General features: G+C 40.8%; 1 protein-coding gene across 6 annotated transcripts in view; it reads right to left on the minus strand.

The window, feature by feature from the left end:
- esyt2a (extended synaptotagmin-like protein 2a) overlaps positions 1–19637 on the minus strand; it is a 58380-nt gene that overhangs the window by 34417 nt on the left and 4326 nt on the right. For all 6 annotated transcript variants that reach the window (XM_084911649.1, XM_084911647.1, XM_084911648.1 and 3 more), the window contains exons 3-4: positions 2383–2424; positions 361–495 (exon numbers count right to left, since the gene is read on the minus strand). In XM_084911649.1, the coding sequence (XP_084767775.1) occupies positions 361–495; positions 2383–2424 (177 nt within the window). The remainder of the gene's footprint in view (positions 1–360; positions 496–2382; positions 2425–19637) is intronic.

Raw genomic sequence — 19637 nt, forward strand, 5'->3', positions numbered from 1 at the left:
TTACTAGCTCTGCATAATTCTACGTGTGAGGTAAATCTGGGTGCGTGGCGAAGAAACTTTCCAGTTCTGATTAAATCAGTTCATGCGAGTCAATAAATGAGTCACAAATAGAAACATGCGATAAAAGATCTGAACACGTACACTCTGACAGATGGTGCTGCCTAAAACGTCCATGACACTAATTCTCCAGGATTTCCCACAAAGTTAACATCTAAAAATAAAAAGTGTTATTCTACAGGCAATAAAAGCCTATAAAACAAAGTACTAGCTGGTGTATTAGTACGAATAACCCAAATTGCAGAAGTGTCCTGCCATGGCCTTTTGGAGTGCATTCACAACACTGTGTTCTTATCTTGTCACCTTGTCGCCCATGTCAATCTTGGTGAAGCAGAAGGTGCTGAGATGAGGGTTGGCGCCCTTCACCGCCGGCTCGATGGTCTCTCTGAACAGCTTCTCCACAAACTGGCAGATAAACGGCCACATCTGCTTCACCGTCTGAGGAAGGGAAAAGAGAAAAATCATGTGGGAGAAAGAATTAGACAGATATAAGACATCCAAATCCCACAGCCCATAGCCTGAAGTCAGTCACTGAGCACTGATGCATGCAGCTGCTGGACAAGCCTCATGTTTTACAGCAGACCTGGTGAAAAACAATTACCTGGCATCTCTCTGCATACGCTTGTGTGTTTGTTGCACTATACCAATTTAGTTCAAATGACAAACAATGCAGAGATCGGCGTACTTTAAACTGTCACTGCGTTTGTCATACTTTAGATTGTCTATACTTACTACTGCAATTGAGAAGCTGTTACCAAGACTCCTGTGTTTCTGTAATTACATGTGCAGCCATTTGCACCTTACAGCTGTATTTCTTATCATCAGTGTTGTATTGCCAACACCTTTGCCAAACGAGGTCATTTTTATAGTCCACGGGATAAAAGAAACCACCCTGCAATTACTCTCAGCTGCTCCTTCACCTGACCTTCAGTTGCTGCTGCTGACGCATTAAAATAATATCACCTCGCAAAAATTCCTTGTGCAATCACAGCGAGAGAAATAATGCACTCAAACTTTGCACAGCACTTCTGATTATTACGAGCATTTTGAGTCCAAGTGTAACCGAGTCTCCTGTCACATAACAAAACACACTGAATATGTCAGCATTAATAAGCATACACACTAACGTTACGGATGCCTTAAGAAGTTACCAGATTGTTGCTTTAACATCCATTCACTAAGCCACACTCAGAAATTTCACTACCACAGAAATGACTGAGTCATATTATGAGTGCAAACTTCCCTGTAAAATCCTCTAAAAGTGTAAAAATGCTCTGTGCCCTCAGGTGAACACTATGAACTGCTATAAGCCGTCCTTTGACTTTGATTACAGTGACCAGGAGCATTAAAGTTTCACAGAGGTCTGATGTTATGGCAGGTGAAGTTCTGCTCATTATGACCTATTTGATCCAGATGAAGAAGCAATGAACTGAGCGATATCTGTTGGCAGCGGACGACATGACTTTTCAGGCTTCTGTACAGGAGCACGCTCCTCACTTCTGTGTTTGGGTGCGAAAAATGTAAAATCATCTAATCTGCCTGAGCTGAGCAACGCAGCTACATGTCAAAATCCTAATCTGAGGGAAATGAGGGAGTAATTATCCATCACATACATTCACTGGTGATCATCACATTTAATAAATGAAGTGACATTTACAGTACATTTACTAAATAAATGAGGGTCTTTGTAAGAAATTATTTTTTATATCCTAATTTAACATTTATTGAAACATTTAGCAATACTTTAGAAGACATTTGAATCCAGTAAAGAGTAAGCCACCAAAGCCCTGGCTGTCCCTCACTCCATCCTCCTATGAAAGGGCCCATCTGTGTGGTGATAATCAGAACTATTGATTGTCATCTTACAGGTAAGTTATGGCCATTTCTTTGCCTTAGAGGAGAATACCTCTGGTTTTTATTTGCCTTTCAAATGATTTTCTGTGTTCCCATAAACAGATCTGGATGTTAAAAAGATATTTTCCTGCTCATCTTCATCCATTACCTTTTTACTGGAAGGACCTGTAAACATTTACAGTAAGTGGTGCTCTTCTGATGTTAAGACTCGCTCTCTCTCCCTCTCTAGTTCACTTTGCATCTCTCTCCTTCACTCTCTCCCCACCTCCGTGTCTCTCTCTGGGGAGGTGGAAGCACTGGGTCAGGGTCTCTCAGAACTCCAGATTCAGATCCTATTTATAAACCCTGCCTGTCTGCCTCTGCTAGCTGGCAGACTACTGTTGAGGATGTAAGGCGGTGTGCGAGTAGGTGTCTAAGCACAAAAATTAATTTAAATATAATATAAAGAAAAAAAGAAAGAGGTGTGTATACCTTATTCAGCCATTCCACTCTTTCCACATCTGGATAATGGACCTGGAATAGAAGATGGAAATGTATCAGTTAAAAACACGATTTACATTTATTTAAACAGCTCTAATGGAAAGGTCATGCTTTTCTTTAGGCGTGCCCTCATTTGTGTCTCCTCTCCGTTTCCTGACATTACTATAGAGGACGCATTGTTTCTATACTTCTGGTTCACAAACTACATCACAACTACTGTAATCTGTGGCATGAATTTACAGGCTCTTACATTAGGCTGCAAGGTAGAAAACAAAGCAATGAAACTGTAAAAAAATAACCTGTAAAAAAAATACATATTACATGCTGCTGGTCAAAGGTCAACGAGGAGATAAACAGTAAGGAGTTCAAAGGTCAGGCCACAAAAAATTACAGGAAATGCTTCAGTCTGTTTAGTAACTACGAAGCATACTGTAGCACTCCTGTTTGTCAGCTTATGAAGTAAACCTTGCAAAAACAAATTAAACCGTTTTAAATTACACATAAAGCGCTTGCAGAAAATTCTAAGCTTAAACGATGCGCTGGTTCAATTTTAAAAGCTTAATGTTGCTGTTGAGCTGCACTGCATCACACCAAGGTGCAAAAACAAACAAGGAAAAAGGAAAGTGCAGGTCTGAGTTTACAACGAGGCTTCTTGCAGCATATCAGTGAAAGCTCGTACCTTTGTTTTGGCATCGTGTTACCTCACATTCCTGTACTTTTCCCACTGATTCATGCCAGTTCTCTTGGCAGAGCAGCGAGCCACAGAGAAAACACCGTAATGAAGTGTTTGATGCTGCCTGTAAAGACTCACACACACACCTCCACTTTTCACTCATCGCTGTTGATGTCAAAGAACTGTTCATGATAGAACTTCAGTTGAGTTGCTGAGGTGAAAACAAATCTATTGGCTACAACAGACATTTCTCTGAAAACCATCAATGTGTACATCATTGTTTACAAGACGAAAAGTCATCAAAGTAATTAGAGTTCTTCCTCTGGGGAACATGAACATCTGCACTGAATCTCATCCTAATTCATCCCATCACAGCTGAGACGTTGGAGTAGCTACAATAACTAGGGATTCTTCCTAACAACTAACTTGCTAGTAAATACAATATTACATGGAGAGCAAGAAAACACTTTAAAACAGAGACCGTGTCAGCACTTTCAGCCCTCTTTTCAAATGTCTACATGCCTGTGCAGAATGAGGTGACATGTTCCACAATATGAATCAGCCTACAAACAACTGTTCACCTTCCAGATCCAAGTGAAGTAGAACTGTGCTGCCGTCTTGAGAGCTTCTAATACTCACAGAGACAGAAAGATGTTGTGCGAGTTGCTGCAAAACATCTAAAAAAAAGAAAAAAACTACAGTGAACTGACACACCCCATCAACACAATATGAATAATAAGCTTAATGGATTAGCATTAGCAATTACCCCGCTAAATGCCAAACATCCAGCCTATGTCTGTATGTATTAGGGCTGCCACGATTAGTCGACTAGTCACGATCGTCGACGACTAATTTAATAGTCGACGCCTCGTTTGAAGATTTGTAAGATCACAAAAGACGCAGGGATACGTAGTAGGATTTAAGAGTGTAATAACGGACTGAAACAGAAGATGGCAGCACTATATGTACAAGGATGCCAGCTGCCGTTAAACCCCGAAGAAGAAGAAGTAGCTCTGTCCCAGAATTCATAGCGCAGCCCAGCTCAGTTTCCAACAATGGCGGCAGCTAGTTACTTTTAATATTACTCTTATTATTCTTTCTGGGTCACAAAATAAACATTTAACATATGTTCAGGCGAGAATGTAGCTGTGTAAACCTCAAATATCTGCTCAGTTTATCAAGACACCACATAATTTCAAAAGCGCTCCGACGTTTTCGGAGACGTCTGTTACCCACTAGCTCGATAGCTAGCCAGGGGCAAGGATCACTAGAGCCCGTGAGAACACTGGACTCCCGGCAAATCGTTTTCAAACCCACCGCCGTCTTTCGCTACTCAGGTTAAACATATATAAGTCACTTAGATAACTTCTTGTTATTGTTTTGCTTTTTTAGTATTTTATTTGTTCCTGAGTAAATTGGTTTGGCTGAGATTAAAGTTATAGTTTTTACACAGCTGAATAAATGTCAAGCAGACAGCTGATTATCAGAAGTGTGAGATGCTCCAGAATATACTCCGGTGTCCTGTTATATTTTAGATAGCAAGGAGTTTATTAAACTTCACCTAAACAATCTGCAAATTTCATTAAAATTTAATAAACTATCATCTTGTCTTTATTTTTAGTTAGCACATACCTTAAACACTTAAAGCTGTAAGCTAATGATAGTTATATAAGAGCAGATGCTGCTGGTGCAATAAGCTGTACGTTTTACGTCCAATGGATGATGATCTGATTAGTCGACTAATCGCAAAATTAATCGGTGACTAGTCGACTATCAAAATAATCGTTTGTGGCAGCCCTAGTATGTATCATATATAGTCTATTCACAGGCCTCTTCAGTAGCTGTGTTGGTGGCTACTGTTGGGCAGATGGGGAACTGTTGAGCCCTGTACTTCAAAAAGAAAAGCAAAAATGTCTTCAGCAGATGCCATTTGGGTTCACTGCTCATGGTCAAAGCTCGGCTCAAGTTACCACTGCTGCTGCCATTAGGTAAGGGAAAAAGGGGAAATCCAGCCAGCTTCACTTCTTTTCTTAGACTTCAACTTATTTTAGACACATGCACTCATCATTTTAGGCTTGAAATGATCCGACTTCAAGCCACAGACCCAACTTGACAGACCTGTACTGCCATCCAGCCAGTCATGCTGGCAGCCTGGCAAAGTGGCTGCTGTATGTTTTCACTAAGTGCAGTATCATTTTCTGACAAATGATGGATGTCTCATAGGAAAATATAACTCAGAGGCTAAGTGCTGCGACATGCCGAACACCAGGATGTCAGTGCAGCAGCATCAAAGGACTTCTGGAGGACAGGGAGTAGACTGTGGCAGACGTGTTACATAATGGGCACGCTGAGAGGATTCGGGAGAAACACTCAGGCCTGAGGCCGATACACGAGTGGCAGGGGCCACAAACAAAGTCCATTTAAATACAGGCTGGTAAGGCTCAAAGCACAAGCATAAATAAAAGGTTTGTCTTTGCATGTGCTTCCTCATTCAGTGTTTTGCATTTAAGTGTATTTGAATGCCCAAAGATCAAAGTCCATTACACTGAAAAATGAAATTGACCAAAGCTGATCCTACGATTGCATTCAGGAAGTCAAGGACCAAACATCACAGCTAAGACATAAAACATATATTTGCTTATGTTCTTGTGATCCTCCAAAAGTTTCTAAGATATTTTTAATAAAACTGAAATTGTTATGTGTTCAAAGACAAATCTGTCTTTGAACTTAAAGTAGATCTTAAAGTAGATGTATTCACAACTGTTTCTCACACATGTAAAGTTGTACAAATTAAAGCATAGATGACCTGCGAACCATACGTACTTTGTGTTAAAAATGAACATCTAAATACATGAAAGCCTTCACAGAAATTTAAAGGGACAGCCGAGTGTCTTTATAAACTGAGAAACCTCTAAATGGATACAGAGACATGACTGAATGCTGCATGTGTCGCATACAGAAGCATCACAGAGTCACAGAGTCTCACACGTGGCCCAACGTAGCCCAAGAAGCTATCCAAGTTATGCATGCTGTGCAGACCATGACCATGCAGTCATGCATCCTACAACAAAAAAAGCTAATGATGACATCACCATCACACTGTGGATTGCATTTCCTATGACGACACCATTTTTCTGTTTGCATTTAATGAACCATGTGAACAAACTTCTGTTTTTATACTAAACCTGCTTGATGTCATGCTCACCATTTACTGCCAAGTGTATAGAATCCCATTTACACATGACAGAAGTGCAGCAGTATTGGTACTGATAAATCTGTTCTGAATTCCCTGATTCATTTCACGCGCCATAAAAAGATTAGGAAATAGTGAAAAGTCCATCTCAGTTTAGCCTCTGATGACGTCCTCAAATGTCTTTCTTTCTTCAATCAACAGCACAAACTACCAACTATGTTCAGTGTTCTTTTACATAACACAAAGATAAGAAGCAGATTTTCACCAGTAAGAAGCTGAAAGTATTTAAAAGATAAATTAGTGCTGTCAGCGTTAATCTCGTTAAAATGACGTTAACACCAGACCGCATTAACACTGCAAATCTCCGTTAGCAAGTTTAGGCGGATTTCCCCGTGTTGCATGTCAACGTTGACGCGTTAGCACAGTTAGCTCATTAACGTGCCATGCAGCCTCTCACAAGGGGCGGTCCACATTAACTGGTTAACGGAGAGTTGCCGCATTAATGCAGTTATGGCGTTAACGTCATTTTAACGAGATTATGCTGACAGCACTAAAATAAATACAAATCCAATAAATGTCTACTGGCCTTGTTTTAGTTTACATGAAAAATGACAAAAACATTAACTGGAAACAGTACAGAGACGGACAATTAATCAGTTTCATCACAATCACGACAAACAAAATAACTGACTTATGTCAGCGCGGGCGTGCAGCTAGTATAGAAAATGGAAAGACGACGACGACGACGACAACAACAACAACAACAACAACAACAACAACAACAACAACAACAACAACAACAACAACAACAACAACAAGTGACTTATGCAAATGACTGTTTCTCTGGTGTTTTTTTTTTATTAGTGTTGTTTGAATACTTTCCCCTGGAATGTCACATGGTTTCTAAGAACCGGGCCCCCTGTCTCAAATTACTAAAACACAAAAAGTCAATACTCCTGTGGGGTTTATGGATAGCTAAACATCAGCATCTTTGAAGATGCCATTATGAGCTAAGCAGGCAAAAGGCTGATAGAAAGAAAATACTGCTACTGCATCCCATTGTTAGTTAGGCCAAAGCGCTCCATCAGGGATTAAAGTGGAGCTTTACATGTAAGTGAAATACAAATCATTGTTTGTTTTTGGTGACAGTGTCTGTCTGCGAGTTATTCCAGGTTACACTTAAGGCAAAGCTGCTCCAAATATGGCCCTGACATGTCATTGCTCCATTCTTTCCTTAGTCCCAGCGCTAACCACATCTGTCACATAAACAGTCTGCAACTTGGCAGATGACAAAAACCAAAACAACAGAGTTGGAACTAGATAAAAAAAAAAAGGAAAGTATGACTCATCTGGCCAATAAAAAGCCAACAGCTGAGGAAGCAGAGTTTACTTTTAGGGTAAACAACTGAAAGAAAAATCTAGATTTGGACATCTTGATAAGAGAGTGAGGAAAGTACAACAAATTACTAATTTTCCCTCATTTATATGAATTACACAGGAAATTAGGTTAGGTACTAAAAAACTGAGCATAAAACTATCACGAGAGAAGGAATGTGGGACAGACTGTGTGTCTGAGGACTGAAACCAAAGGGCAATACAACCTTTTATTTGTAACAAGAAGAAACATTTAATTTATGTAAATGTTTTTTTTATTCTGTATTCAATAATGCAGAGTTCTCTAGAGAGTAACAAAACAAGGAAACATATTTATTTCCTCAATAAACTGGGAACATTTTCCTCTTTTAGAGCAACAATGGCAGCACAAGGTCCAGGTAACGGAAGGAAAATGATCTTTCACGATTGTTCATTGAATGTTTCAAGTATAACGTCACCAGAAACTCCCAACGACTGACCTCAGTGTGCTCTTCCTGCAGATTTCTCTCTAAATCCCCTGAATCAGCAGCGTGCACTTCAAAAATGCATGAAGGAGCTGATAATCTGCTCAGTCCTCTACTCAAAGTTAAACACAGTCAGCAACATTCCATAGAGTAAACTGGGACCAGGCCAATTAAAAAGTCCTTGACCAAAACATCCAGCTCCAGGTACTCAAAGTAGGTTTGGAAAAGTAAAGGCCTTTATTTTATTACTACTGGCAGTTGTTCAAATTTCCACAAGAATACAGGTGTAAAACTTTGTTGCTACAAAAATCTCCAATGGTACACACGTCCTCTGCCACCTGGGGCTTCCTCTGACCCCCATCAGCACCTGTAGACGTCCCACAGTGGAAGCAAGCTGCCAGGGAGTGATAACTGCATATGTGAGATGGGCTTAATGGACAAGAACACCTTCTTACTTACTTTCTTTTTGGATTTTCAAGTAAAATATTTAAAGTAGAAAGGCTGCCGTAAAAAGATCAAACAATAATTAACAAAGTGATTTACGGTGAGTTGATGGGGATTAGAAAATGATTGTAATTTTTTTTTTACCATAATCAAGCTCTAATATAAACTCTGGGGTTATTTTAGCATGTGGAAGATAACACCATCATAAACCTCATCACAATAATGATAAAGTTTCCATTAACAGTCTGGACCACTGCAATTCCCAGTGTCTATTCATTCATTTAAACGACAGAAGACGTTGAAAGGTGGATGTGATGAGACGGTTGCTCCACTGACGGCTATATTTAGGCTGAGAGAGCAGGACCGACCATCATGAGGAAAATATGCATTCATAACTTTTCATCGCACTAACACATTACAGACACACCAATATGAGCCATCACTAATTATAACTTCGTCACAATGCATTGGTGTTACAAATAAGCACCTACGGGTTCTCAAAGTACTGGATAACTTGTGCACACTTTTAAAAATGGAAGAAAATCTAGTTTAAGCAGAACCATTTTCCTCAAAAAATGGCTAAAACAATTAATCAGTTACAAAATACAGTAAATAAAACATGTTTCCTGACAGCTGACAAATCACTGTTTCCCTAAATGTCAGCAATCAAATAAGCGAGTCCTCATTTATTTCAGTAAGACTTTCAGCAAACAAGCAAACAAGCAAATCCCGCTTCATCTAAATGTTGCATTATCATTACTTATAATCCAATGATGAAAATTAGCACTGCTGTAAGCCTTCCAGACTTCCAGTTAAATCCTGTCTGAGAGGTTATACTGAGCAGTGTCTGTCAATATTTTTGTAATCTTATGGATATATTTCTCAAACAGGCCTTCCTGGATTGCGCTTCATACGCCTGCAGCGATACGCCCACACCAGCACAGACCTGCGCATGTTTTGATCTGCAGTCCTGCTTCCTGTCACGGTGCCCTCTATACTCAAGAAAAACATGGATCCGATGTCGGGCAACATTTTTGGCTTTCGCCTTGTACAGCAGGTCTTCTGTAAAACCAACAAAGGATTAGCAGAAGACTGGAGCGTCACCTTCCGTCACGTGTGTGCGTGTTCATGCCAAAATGTGCGACATGGGCGAAGAGACTCACAGCACAACTATGCACCAGCTGTTAGGAAATCCTGACACTCCTCCCCAGCCACACCCCAAACACAAAGCATGTCTGTGTGAGAGAGAGCAGGGGGAGGTGTGGGAAAAGAGTAACAAATTAAAATAAAAATGATACAAAAAATATATTTTAAAAAATCCTTCTACAGCAGAAAATTCTAAACGTTTGCTCTGTGTCCATCTGGGTGAAATAAAAAAAAAAAAAAGTGGATATAATTAAAAAAAAAAAAAAAGTGGGAAAACGGTGACTCTGCACATCTATAAGGTGACAACAAAACAGGAAAATGTGCTTAGTCATGTCCCCTTTACACGACAGAAGATGTTGAAAGGTGGATGTGACGAGACAGTTGCTCCACTGACGGCTATATTTAGGCTGAGAGAGCAGAACGGACCATCATGAGGAATATATGCATTCAGTTTTAATGCTGTAGGACAGCATGCAACAGCCCCTCTGTAGTCATCCACAATATCCTAACTTGGGTTGGGGCGAACGCACGATATTGCCTGTATGTCACTCAGCTAATTTCACAGAAATTTTTGTTGCTGTTAAATTTTGTCTGTAAGCAAGTGATTACCTAACTGTTAGCCAGGATAGTCCTGGATAATCTGCCTTTTTGACTCTCAGAGTGACCATAATTTACAAATGATACTAGTACCTGACCTGAATATAGCAATTTAGCCCATAAAGTCAATGTATGTAAGATCAGTTTTCTGATAAACTTCTACACAAGCGGAAGTGTTTTTGCAAACCACAGGAGTCTAAATATCTAAAAGCAGGAAAAGTATCCATGTTCACTGCAGGTTTCAGAAACTCCGCTTTGATCAGGTCTAATTCATTTGCGTGTGGATGCTGATAAGTCTGTATTGAGTCAACATTGTTCTCTAATTTCTTAAAAATAAACAGCCAATCCACTGGACAGTGCTGCTCTCTACTCCAACTATATTTTAAAAGAATAACAATAACAAGGCCGACGCATTCATTTTTATCATTAGGGGTGGTAGGGTAAATATTTCCTTCACGACTGTAATAAATATGCAGATTCAAACACACCCAGATTGAGATAAACGCTCGCACTTTTTGCACAACACCTCATGTTTCTTTTCACAACTAAATAAAACCTTATAAACACTTGAATCAGGGCAGAGCAGCCGAGGCCTTTCTGTTCCTTCGCATTGTTTTCATTCTGGGCTGCAGAGCACAGCCCCGCCCTCTGGCACTTCAAAAGAACAGGGAATCCCCACCCATCCCATGTCATATGAGCACACACAGATGAAGAGAGGGAGGAGGAGGAGAAGAGAGCCACTGGGACATGGAGGGAAACAGTTACACTGCAAATGCAGCAACTTCCTATGTCTGTGTTTTGAAAGGCAGAATGCAGTCTGGCTGCATTGAACCAGATCACTGGAACATTGGACTAAGAAGAGAAGACGTTTGGCTGAAATTTTCCACAACGTTCATACTCATGGTCCCACCCAGGAATTACCCAACACAGCCAAATTCGTCTGACTCAAACCCAACCACAAATCATGAGCATGGTTCCAACCTCCATAAAAAAAAGCCAAATGTAACCAGAGTACTGCACAGTATATAAAAATCATACCATTAGTCATGCAAACAAATTCCCTCTCATTACAGTCTGACATGTAAGGAACTCCGCAGCCGTCTCATAACAACCTGTTTCACAAGCTTCCAGTTGATAGTAGCGTAGGTTGTTTTACGAAACAAAAGCATAGACTCGAAAAAGAGATCATATACGTCTCATATCAGCTTCTCGTCTCTGGCTCTCTGTTAATTGCATTTACAATCTTTCTCTTCACATACAAAGTCCTGAATTGCCAGGTTCCATCGCTTCTTGAAGACCAAGCACCGTGTTTTACAAAGAGTGAAGGTTGACTTGTGGTTTCTTTCCGCTGTCCGACGTCTCTTCCTTGGATCCAGCTCACAGTTTGGATTCAGGACACAGACACGCTCTCTCTGCTTTTAAGAATAAGCTTAAAACTGGTGAGCATGGAACCGTGTTTTAGTTGTGCTGCTGCAGGCTCAGTTTGCTGGATGGCACACTCAACATTTGTCCTGCACGCCCCTCTTTTTCACTCCCAGTCATGTACACGCCACCATTTCACATCATTAACTTGTGCCTGTTCTTGCCAGTTCTTGTAGTTGTTCACCGTCTCTCTTTGCTCCTCTTCTCTGGCTTCAATTGGTCATGACTGATAGTTTAACAGCTTCACACAAAGACTTAAACGATCTTTGATCATGTGGTTTACCTTCACTAGGGTGTGCATCATAAAATACCCTCTTTTGCCATGAAACTGGCTGCACAGATTTATTTGCTTCTACAGCTACATCAGTTTAAGACTTTTGCCTGAAAAAAAGAAAAGTAATAATTTTCTCTAAGTGCACATCTCTTTTCAGCTCAGTCATTTTCTGAAGCCTCTGTTCCCCGTCCACGACTCCACATTACTGCTGGTATGTGGATTCAAACACCAGAAGATGACACAAATTATCTACTTGATGTTCTCATGGAAAATGGACACATGAGCTTTTATTCAGTACTCAGTAACAACCCCACCTGCTGGATTTCATTTGTGTGTTTTGATTCCTACAGGCTTCACCTTTGCCCCGCTGCTGTTCACGTTGGTCAACTTAAATGTAATAAATCAATCAAATCAGGAGTGCAAAACTCAACTCTTCGGTGTCAAACACTCAGACTGCTCTTTACACTTAGTTACACACAGTTGGCTTTCCTACTCTTTGCTATGTGTGCTGTCAAACACAGGGGGATATTTTTAATATGGTTAAACACAGAAAAGTCACTTGCTATTATCCCTGCTGTTTTTCCATCACATAAACAGTGACTCCACCAACCATTATTTCTAGACTTATTTTCCTGGTTCATGGTTTATACTGTAAAATATCAGGAAACAAATACCAGTGTGAAATAGTGGGATTAAGTCAAAAATATCAAATTAAGAGTGTAAAACTGCCACACATGAAATTATGGAATCATCAACTCTTTTGCATGTTGGCTTGAAAAAAAAAGCTTTTTTTTTTGTTTTTTTAAATACTTAATCAATTATGGCAGTCAGCCAATCAGAGGAAAGCATGATTCAAATCAAAACACATAACGCACATTATCAGCTTGGTAAGCAAAGGTCCGAGTCTGACACTCAAATATATCAGCTCTGTCTTTATCTCCACAGGAATTTGGTTGGCCTGTCCTAAACCTCCAGCCTGTCGGTTTACCACCCTGACCTAATTTCTTTGCTGTAGCGACAGGCATTTCAAACCTGTCCTTCGATCACCGCGCTCATCTTAAAAGCAGCCAGCAGTAGTCTGAACTTTTGATGCCCGTGTTTGAGGTCAACCCCTTTTGATTGTCATGTGATTAAAGACCATAAGCTGGCTGCTAAATAATAATACAGTATTTTAGGCCTGGTGGCAGGATCATGTTGAAGTAATTTTGCTGAATGATTTCTGAATGATGCTGTCCTGGGAAAAACTAATAAATAAAATTATCTTGCCTTATAACATTCAGTAATCACATTCAAAGCTTTACAGGCTGCAGACTGTGAAAAGCAGAGCAAAGATAAGCAGCGGAAGAACAAAACATCTGATTTTCCAGCTTATGTGGATGAAGAGATTAGAGGACAATGGAGTACTAAGAGTGCACAAAAAACGGTATGTGGTTTCTTTCAAAAGCACACATGATAGTGTTGTTGCATCAGTCTAGTACTGTCGTATCACTTTCTGCCATTGTTTACATTCACAGTGGATGACAAAAATGCCTTTTTTCATCTTACAGGTTTTCTATAGTAAAGATATACGAGCCATGAACGATAATTAGGTTACCATAAGTTTTTTGAGTGTTTATCAAAAAGTCTGCGCCATTGTTAATTTCAGACCTCAATCACTAATGTCTTATTCAATCTTACATGTTTAGTAGCATTTTAGATAATCAGATGAGGCCTGTGAGCGTGCTGTGGGTCAGAGTGGGCGTAAAAATTCCCTTTTAACAGGAAAAACCTCCAACAGGACCAGGCTCACAGAAAGCAGCGATTTACTGGAACCAGCTGGGGGTAAGGGGAAGGAGGACAAAAAAATCCCCAAAAATCTAATCAGACAATTTAATTAACGTCACCCAGCTGGACATTGACATCTTAAAGAAACTAAAAAAAGGTAAAGTGGCCTGAGTTAAAACTAGCTAGAACTCAGAGCCAGTCGCAAAACAACAGCCTCAAATGAAATGGGTTTATATCCTGTTATTTGATCAATTTACAAACTCTGATGTAAGTTTAATAACTTAGTTTGTTATGAGAATATTTTGCATTGAATCAAAGTTTATTCTATGCGCTGGGAGTTATTTAATATTGCACAGCAGAATATAAAAGGGTGAGTATTTGTTTGAAATAGCTGGTAATGCTTATAACACATGTAAACTGTACACATCCTCATAGGAGTCAAGTGCAGTTGTCAGAGTAAGTTTACTGTACTGGAAGTACATAATCATAAACCCTGATTTTTATTTATCTTGAATTTTCTTCTTAACTTTTGCTTCCTAACGACATCGGCCTCTAAAATCCAGTCTCACTCAGAGTCTTGACTGAGTTAAATTCTGCTGTAAACTCCAAAAGCCCTGATACAACAGATACATCTTTTTGTGTCCAACAATGCTGAGAGAACAAGGTGAACAGTGTTGGTTTGTCTTCAGAAAGATAAAACTGTAGCATTATCCTCCGGCATTCTTGGCCTGCTAACTATGAGCTGGTGCCCACACTGCCTATCAAGCCTCATTCCAGGCATATTTCCTAGGAGGGTGAGAAATAGTAGACAAGTAGCTCCAACAAAATCTATACTTCACAGATGATCACAGCTAGTTTACTGACTATTAAATTAATGCATTACTGAGGTTCAGGTTTGCTGCTTTTATAAAAACAACGATTAACCAAGAAGTCAAAGGAGCTTGCAAAGAAAAGCGTCTGGACTTCTTTAAGTTTACTTGAAGACGTTTCACCTCTCATCCGAGAAGCTTCTTCAGTTCTAAGGTCAAATGGTGGAGAGTCCCAGATATAAACCTAGTGGGAGTATCCCCCCACAGAGGGACAAAAGGACCCCCTGATGATCTTCTAATCGCCTGAGCCAAGGTGTGAAACTGGGTGTGGGTCCCAATCAGCCAGAGTTTCGGGTGTGTTCATTGTGAAACCTGGCCCCACCTTATCATGCGAATTCCTGAGGTCAGATGGCCCAGGATGTGAGTGGGCGTTAAGGCGTCTGGGAAGGGATCTCAAAACTGGATTATAGATGGCAGAGAGTTGGTGTCGTAAACCCCCGCCTCTGTTCAAAGATGGTCGCTCACAGTGGACATAGATGGCTTCTTTCACTCCTCTTTCAAACCATCTGTCCTCTCTGTCCAAAATGTGAACATTGGCATCCTCGAAAGAGTGTCCTTTATCCTTAAGATGCAGATGGACTGCTGAGTCTTGTCCTATGGAGGTGGCTCTTCTGTGTTGTGCCATGCGCTTGTGAAGTGGCTGTTTGGTCTCTCCAATGTAGAGGTCTGGGCATTCCTCGCTGCACTGTACAGCATACACCACATTGTTAAGTCTGTGTTTTGGCGTTTTGTCTTTCGGGTGAACCAGTTTTTGTCTGAGCGTGTTGCTGGGTCTGAAATGCACCGGGATGTCATGCTTGGAGAAAACTCTCCTAAGTTTTTCTGATACACCGGCTACATAGGGGATGACAATGTTGTTGCGTCTGTCCTTCTTATCCTCCCTCGTTGGTGTCTGGTCTTCTTTTCTGTGCCTCTTTGCTGACTTTAAGAACGCCCATTTAGGATAGCCGCACGTTTTGAGTGCTTCCTTTACATGTGTGTGTTCCTTCTTTTTTCCTTCAGGCTTAGAGGGAACATGTTCTGCCCGGTGGTGTAGGGTCCTAATTACTCCAAGTTTGTGTTCCAAAGGGTGATGGGAGTCAAAGAGGAGGTACTGGTCCGTGTGTGTGGGCTTCCGGTAAACTTCGATGTTGAGTTTGCCGTTCTCTTCAATGTGCACAGCGCAGTCCAGGAAAGGCAAACAGTTGTCCTTTGTGTCTTCCCTGGTGAACTTGATGTTTTTATCCACAGCGTTAACTTCAATGTGCACAGCGCAGTCCAGGAAAGGCAAACAGTTGTCCTTTGTGTCTTCCCTGGTGAACTTGATGTTTTTATCCACAGCGTTAAAAACATCAAGTTCACCAGGGAAGACACAAAGGACAACTGTTTGCCTTTCCTGGACTGCGCTGTGCACATTGAAGAGAACGGCAAACTCAACATCGAAGTTTACCGGAAGCCCACACACACGGACCAGTACCTCCTCTTTGACTCCCATCACCCTTTGGAACACAAACTTGGAGTAATTAGGACCCTACACCACCGGGCAGAACATGTTCCCTCTAAGCCTGAAGGAAAAAAGAAGGAACACACACATGTAAAGGAAGCACTCAAAACGTGCGGCTATCCTAAATGGGCGTTCTTAAAGTCAGCAAAGAGGCACAGAAAAGAAGACCAGACACCAACGAGGGAGGATAAGAAGGACAGACGCAACAACATTGTCATCCCCTATGTAGCCGGTGTATCAGAAAAACTTAGGAGAGTTTTCTCCAAGCATGACATCCCGGTGCATTTCAGACCCAGCAACACGCTCAGACAAAAACTGGTTCACCCGAAAGACAAAACGCCAAAACACAGACTTAACAATGTGGTGTATGCTGTACAGTGCAGCGAGGAATGCCCAGACCTCTACATTGGAGAGACCAAACAGCCACTTCACAAGCGCATGGCACAACACAGAAGAGCCACCTCCACAGGACAAGACTCAGCAGTCCATCTGCATCTTAAGGATAAAGGACACTCTTTCGAGGATGCCAATGTTCAGATTTTGGACAGAGAGGACAGATGGTTTGAAAGAGGAGTGAAAGAAGCCATCTATGTCCACTGTGAGCGACCATCTTTGAACAGAGGCGGGGGTTTACGACACCAACTCTCTGCCATCTATAATCCAGTTTTGAGATCCCTTCCCAGACGCCTTAACGCCCACTCACATCCTGGGCCATCTGACCTCAGGAATTCGCATGATAAGGTGGGGCCAGGTTTCACAATGAACACACCCGAAACTCTGGCTGATTGGGACCCACACCCAGTTTCACACCTTGGCTCAGGCGATTAGAAGATCATCAGGGGGTCCTTTTGTCCCTCTGTGGGGGGATACTCCCACTAGGTTTATATCTGGGACTCTCCACCATTTGACCTTAGAACTGAAGAAGCTTCTCGGATGAGAGGTGAAACGTCTTCAAGTAAACTTAAAGAAGTCCAGACGCTTTTCTTTGCAAGCTCCTTTGACTACGATGACCTGGATGACTGAGAACCTTCACAGACGATTAACCAAGAACACTCAGACTTCTTAAATGTGAAGATTTGATACATTTTTCCAATATCCATGTTTTGTTGTGTTGGTTAGACAAAATAAGCAATGTGAATATATCAACTTCAGCTTTGAGAAGGTCATTCTATGTACTAACTAAATAATCTCTAGTTGCAGCCCTACTTTAATAACCAAGAGTTCACGTTATCTTTGCTCCCGTGTGCCTTTCTGACGCTTTGCTTTCAAAGCATGGGAGGCAGAGCCTTCAGTTACCAGTTATCAGTTCCTCTTTGGAACCAACTCCCAGTTTGGATTTGGGAGACAGACACCCTTTAGATTTTTTAAGAATAGGTTTGAAACTTTTTGATAAAGTTTATAGTTGAGGCTGAACCAAGGCACCCTGAATTATCACTTACTTATGCTACGATAAGCTTGGGCTGATGCAGGACTTTCTGCCTGTCTGACAGAAATACTTGAACAAATTAACAATTGATCAACTCAAAAAGAAACAACCCATGTTTCTAGTTTCTTACATGCCCAGATTTTGGTCTGCTGCTTAAATAATGCAGCCTGAAGATTTAATGTTGTCCTTTGAGAAAAGAACAACCTAAGAAAACTGTTTCACTTTTTTCCTCTATGTCGTCTCAGGACTTACAGTGAGCTCCTAATCATTTAGTTTGGAGGTTAATGTGACATAGGTGACGTAGATAAACTGTCTTGTATGACAGGCAGTGACAGACCGTGTCTGTTTCAGAGGTCAAAGTTCACAGCTGATTATGTCCCACTGTTGCTGATTATCACTGGGATGTGTAAATACTTTAACATCCTTTCACTGGTTTCACATTTTCTTCTTAAACACAAAGTTACTTAAAGGTTCCACAGTGTCACACAGAGAAAACATGCGGTTTCCACACAGCTGCTCTAATCCACTGATCTTTCCTCGTGCAGGTAAGCTTTTATTTTTCACCTATTGTTATTGCCGGGCATCATTTTTGTGTGATAGTGGCTGTGTTGATGGATTGCTCTGTGACGGGAGGGGGGCCGTGTTTGGGTCTGCCCGGCATCCTGCCATCGACTCAGCCTCTTTCGGTTCCTACTCTGGCATCATCATCGATAATAGTAAATGTGACAGAAAAATGGAAGCCTCTTCATTACAGTGTCAGCGGGTTTCAAATCACAGAAGCCTTGGAAAGGATGGCTGATGAATTGTGCAGTTTGCAAGTGTGGAAAAACACAGTTATACAGTGTGACCGTTTGTTACTGTTAACAATAAGTGACAGCTATCTGTTAATCTCTTATTATAAACAAAACAGGTTGAAGAATTGGATGAATGCTTTAGTATTTATTGGACAATTTCTTTGTGTTATTTTTGTACCTGCTTCATACTTGAACACACAAAGAAGGATGCGCCTCATTTCTTTTTGTTGTATTAAAGGAGAAAGGAAGGCTGAACACAGACAAGAGTGGAGCTTATCTTCATGTAGAACTATTAATATTGAACGTAATATTGTAACTACTGCTACTACTTTCTGAGCTAACTAGCGATCCTTGAGCCCATGCTAGGTAAGTCAGCCACGGTCTGCTAGCATAAAGTTTGGACACAAGAGCTTTTGTATCTGAAAAATGAAGCTAATGTAAAAAGTCCCTTAATATGAATTCTCATGGCCAGCAGGGGTTGACTCCTCTGGTTGCACAAGTCTAATTGTACAGAGGTCTATGGGAAGGCATGAATTTGGCTCAGTTGATCGATGACCTCAGTAAACACATTTCTAATAAGTTTATGGTTTCATTTAATGGTCAGCATGACACTTTTTTGTTAATCATTTCCCCCAGTCAAAACGGGGGAAAGTCAAAAAGAAGGATTGATAAGTCACTACAGGATGAGCATGCAGTGCAGAGATCTATCAAGTCCTCATCAGGATTCAAAGACACACACCAAGGTGCTCAATATGTTAATCAGGCCATTGATTTTTTTCTTAGAAAAATCAGCCGCCCTATAAGTATCTCTTTTCTGTCATTGTTTTCCCAACATCTCACCAACGAGTAGTTACAAAAAGCTTTCCTCCTCCTTGAGCCTAGTCCTACCACAGAGTATTTCCTGTTAAAGAGAAGTTCTTCCTCTCCATCAGGCCAAGTTCTTGCTCACAGAGTCTCATCAGATTGTTGCCCATCTAATATTTTGGTTTTATCAGGATTTTATTCTGGCTCTATATAATAAAAACAGAATTGAACTGAAGTACATTATGACATTTTTAACCCAAAAGGATACTAGACGTCAGAAAGAACATTGACAAACATTATGACCACATAAAACGATGCTTTCATGTGACCTTCTGCAGTAAAGGAAATTACAGACCGTGATATTACGTTTTTTTATGGATTTCGTTAAGCTTGATAATGAGAAACGAAAGAAAAAGCATCATGGGAGAACACTGTGCTCTTAAGGATTATCTGCCACCTCGGGCCAAACGAACAAATTTGCAGAGTTCACATCGTTTCTCAGTTCTCATTGGAACCTGT

This window comes from Perissodus microlepis, chromosome 18 (genome assembly GCF_051167445.1).
Source record: "Perissodus microlepis isolate ML-2025 ecotype Zambia chromosome 18, ASM5116744v1, whole genome shotgun sequence".
Classification (NCBI taxonomy): Eukaryota; Metazoa; Chordata; class Actinopteri; order Cichliformes; family Cichlidae; genus Perissodus; species Perissodus microlepis.